We start from the raw sequence: 5,510 nt of genomic DNA on the forward strand, positions 1-5,510 counted from the left end.
TGAATCAAACAGTTCTAAGAAGAATTCGAAAATTACCAGTCTGATTCCGAAATCTGGTGCTAAATCTGGCAAACAGCCTTCTCCGGGTTCGCAGATACCTCCACCATCAACTGGCATTCCAAAACCGAAAGGAAAAAGTAGCAAAGAAGAAAAAGTCAAAGTGCCATCAGCCGTGCGTGACCACAGCAAAGGAGGACACACACAACTACTGGCGCCTTCTTTATCGAACAGACAGTCTTCGAAAAGTTCCCGCCAGAATTTAAATATCCACCAACCTCCCCCACCACCACTACCAGATGAAGGGCAACTATCTCAACAGTTGCTCAGTATACCAAGTGATAATGTTACAGCTAAAGACGGCTACGATTCCCATGTTTACCGAGACGGAGATCTACCCTGTCTTGTAAATTCTCCGACGATCCGACAGGTAGCTGCAGTTCAAGGACAGAATATTCGTTGCCTCAGCCCCACAACCATGGTAGGCAAAACAGGTATCCCGGGCAAATCCAACAGCCATTACGTAGAAGTGACTGTGCCTGCAGTTGGTTATGAGTCCGAACGAAGTAGTAGCCACAGACATCAACAGAGCCGGGACAAAGACTTGAGTAGTGCCGAACGTAGCGATGCTATCTCCCAAAGTGTAAATGTTGTCAAACCAACTCGTTCCCTTACACCAAATTCTTTCCCACCAGTGGCTAAAGTCGATGGAAACACTCAGACCAATCTGTCTGCTCTACAGCGCCAGGCAATTAAAAAGCTGGACACTGTCAAGGAAAACAGCCTTGTTGGAGATGATAACCAAAGTCAAGAGCATCATTCGAATAGTCATTGCCAAAACGAAGGTTATCCTTCACACGCAAACAACTACGAGGAGTTAATAGCAGCCGAAAAACCAACTCCGAGTTCTACCAATTCTCCTCGTCTTGGAGTCAAAATTCTTAGTTCACAGCTCGCGAAACCAGCGAATAATGTGGCGATTGTTCAACCGAGACATGGCGAAAAGATCGAGACCACATTTGACACAGAGGTGCGAACTGAGACTGTTTCTAAATCTGGTAAAGAGACTCTGATCTTGGAGAAAGACAATAAGGAGACTACATTTATCGATGATGCTGGGGAGACGATGGATATCAAACCTATGCCCCCGATCATGAGAGCCATGCCGTATGGCTACTTCAGGGGTTATGTTGGTACATCGTCAAACAAAAACTTTCATATCCCGGGAATATCCGTACCGACTTCTCTGTACGCCGGAGGTGGCAGCGGCGGTGGTGGGAGTGGGTCGAGTCGGCTCAGTATGAACCGGTCGTACATGGACCAAGGGGGTTACTACAGCTCCGGTTCCATTAAGAGAGCGATGTCATCGGGGGGTCAAAGCGCTCTAGAAAGCGACTACGCATCCGATTTGGATACCTACGACTATATATCCGGCTACGTATCCGACGGAGATATACTGAGAAGCCAACGATGTGACGATATGGGTAGTGGATATTTAAGCGAAGGAGGTGCATCACTGTACGCTCGTCGGTTACAACAGCGATTCCGTGAAGGAATGCAAGCAGTTAAAGAATGCATGCAGAAAAGTAGCGGAATTTTGGATTACGACAGGTAAAAAACTTACTAAAATATTTCTCTTTCTTTCTCTTTTTAGGATTTCTTTGTTTTCAAGCATTTTCTCTCAAGACAATGGTTCTCTGTTCTCTTTTATTAAATTTTTTACATTTTTATTTTATATGTATATTTTTATTTATTTTTTTTGTTGTTGTTTTTTTTTTTTTTTTTTTTTTTTTTTTTTTTTTTTTTTTTTTTTTTTTTTTGGTAATAATTTACTTTCCTTGTGACAAAATTTTTATCTATAAAGAGTAGAAGGAAAGAAGGGATTTGCAATATTTTCTGTTTGCTTTTCGATAAAATTTCTGATTTTTAAAGATTTGAAAGGAAAGGAAAAATATTGTTATTTTGTCTGTATTTTTTTTTCATTTTATTTATTATTTTTTTTTTTTCCATTCTCTCCCTTTTTCTCCTGATTTATATTTATATGTCCTCTTCGACGCAATTGCAGAAACTATTTTCATTTAAAGTCGCTTAGCCCTTTGGAGATGAAAACTAGGGAGTCTTGAATGTTGAACAAAGGGGTGCCATTTTTATGGGATAGAGTAAAAAAAAAAAGAGAAAGAAAAGAAAAGAATAAATATGTTTGTTATTCTTTTGAGATTTTGTCAAAAAAACATTAACATTTTGACCAAAAAATGAGCATGTATGCATTTTAGATACGTAAACACAGACAGATAGACTGACCAATGAACAGATATTGAAGCCAATCTCACCACTATTAAGTACAATATCGATTTCTCTGTCCAGCACTTGTCTGAGGATCCCCAACTTAGGATGAAACTAATGGCCATTGTGAAACAGTCAACCTTCCAATCTCCATAATGCATCTTCAGTCTACACATGTATTGAGTCGTTTCTTTCTTAGAAATAATATCACATTGTATGTATTGTATGTATGTATGTATGTATGCATGTATGTGTGTGTATATATGTGTGTGGGTGTGTGTGCATGTATGTGTGTATTCTAGATTAATATGTAACAAGTCCAAAATGATTACAGAGACTATGCACTAAATAGATCATTAAAGGTAAAACAATTCAATGTCATTCGTGTGTGTGTGTGTGTGTGTATCATGCTTTCACATCCTTCACTCAGTTGAGAAGGTCTTGTGATATATATATATATATATATATGTATACATATGTGTGTGTGAAGTGTTTTTCCTCCTAGTTCAGAAAATCTTGGTTTGATAGGTCAGCCTCATTCATCTGAGAAAGTCTGAAAACACTGAATCTACAATTGCTGGCTGCTAGAGATTTATAAACTCACTGACCTTTTTAGGGGTTGTTTTTTACACCCCCCCCCCCCCTCTAATATTATCTTGAAAACCTGGACAATTGAATAATGATGAATAATATAAATAATGTCAAAGTTTCTTATCAAGTCATTCTTTATAACATCTCCCCAACCACCACTGCCACTCCACCCCAAGTTTTGTGGCCCTTCTATGGGTTTTCTATGAGAACCACTGACCCTTGCCTTTTACCTCGCTTTTTTCTGCTGAATGAAATAAAAGTTTTGCACACTTTATTACTGGAAGAGCCAAGTTAAAGGTTGAGGTCATCTCAAGTGGATTTTAGTATGAGAGGGTGACATTTGGTTATTCATCTGTTTATTCTGAGAGATTCTTTGCAATAACCAGAGATACATACGTACTTCTAACAGCCACACATACATGCGCACTCACACATACACACACATCTAATAGCCACAGGTACACACACACACACACACACACATACTCACACATGCACTCTTCTAAAAAAAAATCACACACACATTTCTAATGCCCAAATATACACACTTCTAAAAGCCACACATAAACACATTCACACACACACATTTCTAATGCCCAGATATACACACTTCTAAAAGCCACACATACACACATTCCTACAAATCAGTCATGCACACACACACACTTCTAAAAGGGTGGTGGCTGAGTGGATGGATGGATGGGTGGATTTCATTTATCTCCCAACTAAATTTAAATAAAGACGAAAGACAAGAAGATAATAATGTAATCAAGTTGAAATATTGTGATTCTATTTATAGTTTCAGGATTAATCTCCATTTAATCCCTCTGATGCCATCTTCCTTGAAACTGTCCCAGATTTCATTATTTAAAGTAATCTAAATTAAAACCTTCTTCCATCATTCATGCTAATTTATGTTAATTTATGTTCCAAACATAAATTACATATTTTAATAAATTATTTAAGGGCAGTATATTTCAACAGAAACATGGTAACAAATAGCTTAAGCCCTTATGCACTCAGCAGGTTATGCTAGGTTATGAGGATGCAAACAAACCAACACCGTTGTCAAGTGGTAGTGGTGGTAGACAAAAAAGAAAGCGTCAGACACACACATATATCACACCCATATACATTTATACACACACAGTCGTATGACTGGCTTCTACACAGTTTTCATTTGCCAAATTCAACCCAGGGCTTATAGTAGAAGACACTTGCCCAAGGTGCCACACATCAGGACTGAACCCAAAACCAGGTGGTCGGAGAGCAGGCGTCTTAACCATACAGCCATACCTGCATCAATGCTTCTATCAATATTTAAAACTATTTTCTAAATTTTTCTGTTCGTTCTAGAAATTGTTCAGGAAAAGAAAAGGAAGTGCTTGTGGTTGTTACTGGGCACTCCTAGTTCTGTAAAGTTGATGTGGTTGATGTCCTGTCGGATGTCCTGAGGGTTAATGGCCACACAAGAAATGCGGTCAGTTGACAGGGAGGCAGGCTGGACCGTGGATCACCTTCAAATGCTTGCTTTGCAGGTACTTCCATTAAAAGTACTCAACAACCCAGGCTGGTGTTAGATAGAATGTCCGCATACGTGTGTGTGTGTGTATTAGGCCTGCCTCTAATTCCCAAAATGTCTGGCTTCGCTCTCAGAACTTGTCTTTCTTTTTTTTTGTTTCTTTAGTATATCTCAGTTTTTGCTCTCCTCCTCTGTCTCCTTTCTTCTTCTCCTTCCCCGTCCTCATCATCATCAATCCACTGCTGAACCTGCTGCTGCTGTTGAGGAATGGTAGAACCTATTTCACTCTTCTACCAAATCATCTTCAATAAATGAGATTTGACCTTGAATTCCAGAATTTCTTCTTCAATTTCCCAAAATTCTAATTTTCCTTTTTTTTCTTTTTGTTAATAACCAGTTCTTAGAACTCATTGTATTTACGTTTTGGGATAAAAGCATCAAGAAAATACAGGACATAACCTCAATTAATTGATAATTATAATTTTAAAAAATGAGTTACTTAAATTTCTTTCATTAGCTTATGGCTGTTTCTGCTATAGGTAATTGTGTATACAGAACTGAGTGCTTGTGCAATGGCCAATAGCTTTTTTGAAGCTCTTTTATATACACATATAAATGAATTCATATATATGTGTGTGTATTTATGCGTGTGTGTGTGTGTGTGTAAGCACAAGCATGGTTGTGTGGTGAGAAGCTTGCTTCCCAACCACATAGTTCCAGGTTCAGTCCCACTGTGTGGCACCTTGGGCAAGTGTCTTCTACTATAGCTTCAAGCTGACCAAAGCCTTATGAGTAGATTTGGTAGAAGGAAACTGAAAGACGCCCATCATGTGTGTATGTATGTGTGTTACATTCATACATATATATATATATTTCCTAAGTTTAATTTTCTTTTTCTCCATACACATCCCTCATCTTAATAATCCACCCATTCATCCATCCATCCACCCACTCACTCGTCTTTCTATCCACCCATCCACCCATGCATCTACCTACCCACCCATCCACCCATCTATCTCTCTGTCCTCCTCTTGTCATCTTATTCTTCGAGATTTACTCTAATCTCCTCTAAGCTGATTGTGTTTTTCATTACCACCACCACCACCACCACCACCAC

The 5,510-nt window shown here is 38.8% G+C and overlaps 1 protein-coding gene across 1 annotated transcript in view; it reads left to right on the forward strand.

The window, feature by feature from the left end:
- Positions 1-6: 6 nt before the first annotated feature.
- LOC106875065 (neuron navigator 2) overlaps positions 7-5,510 on the forward strand; it is a gene marked incomplete at its 3' end in the record, with an annotated part of 294,273 nt that continues 288,769 nt past the window's right edge. Inside the window, exon 1 of the mRNA XM_052975421.1 lies at positions 7-1,608. Within this exon, the coding sequence (XP_052831381.1) occupies positions 476-1,608 (1,133 nt within the window). The remainder of the gene's footprint in view (positions 1,609-5,510) is intronic.

Source organism: Octopus bimaculoides, chromosome 21, assembly GCF_001194135.2.
Source record: "Octopus bimaculoides isolate UCB-OBI-ISO-001 chromosome 21, ASM119413v2, whole genome shotgun sequence".
Classification (NCBI taxonomy): domain Eukaryota; kingdom Metazoa; phylum Mollusca; class Cephalopoda; order Octopoda; family Octopodidae; genus Octopus; species Octopus bimaculoides.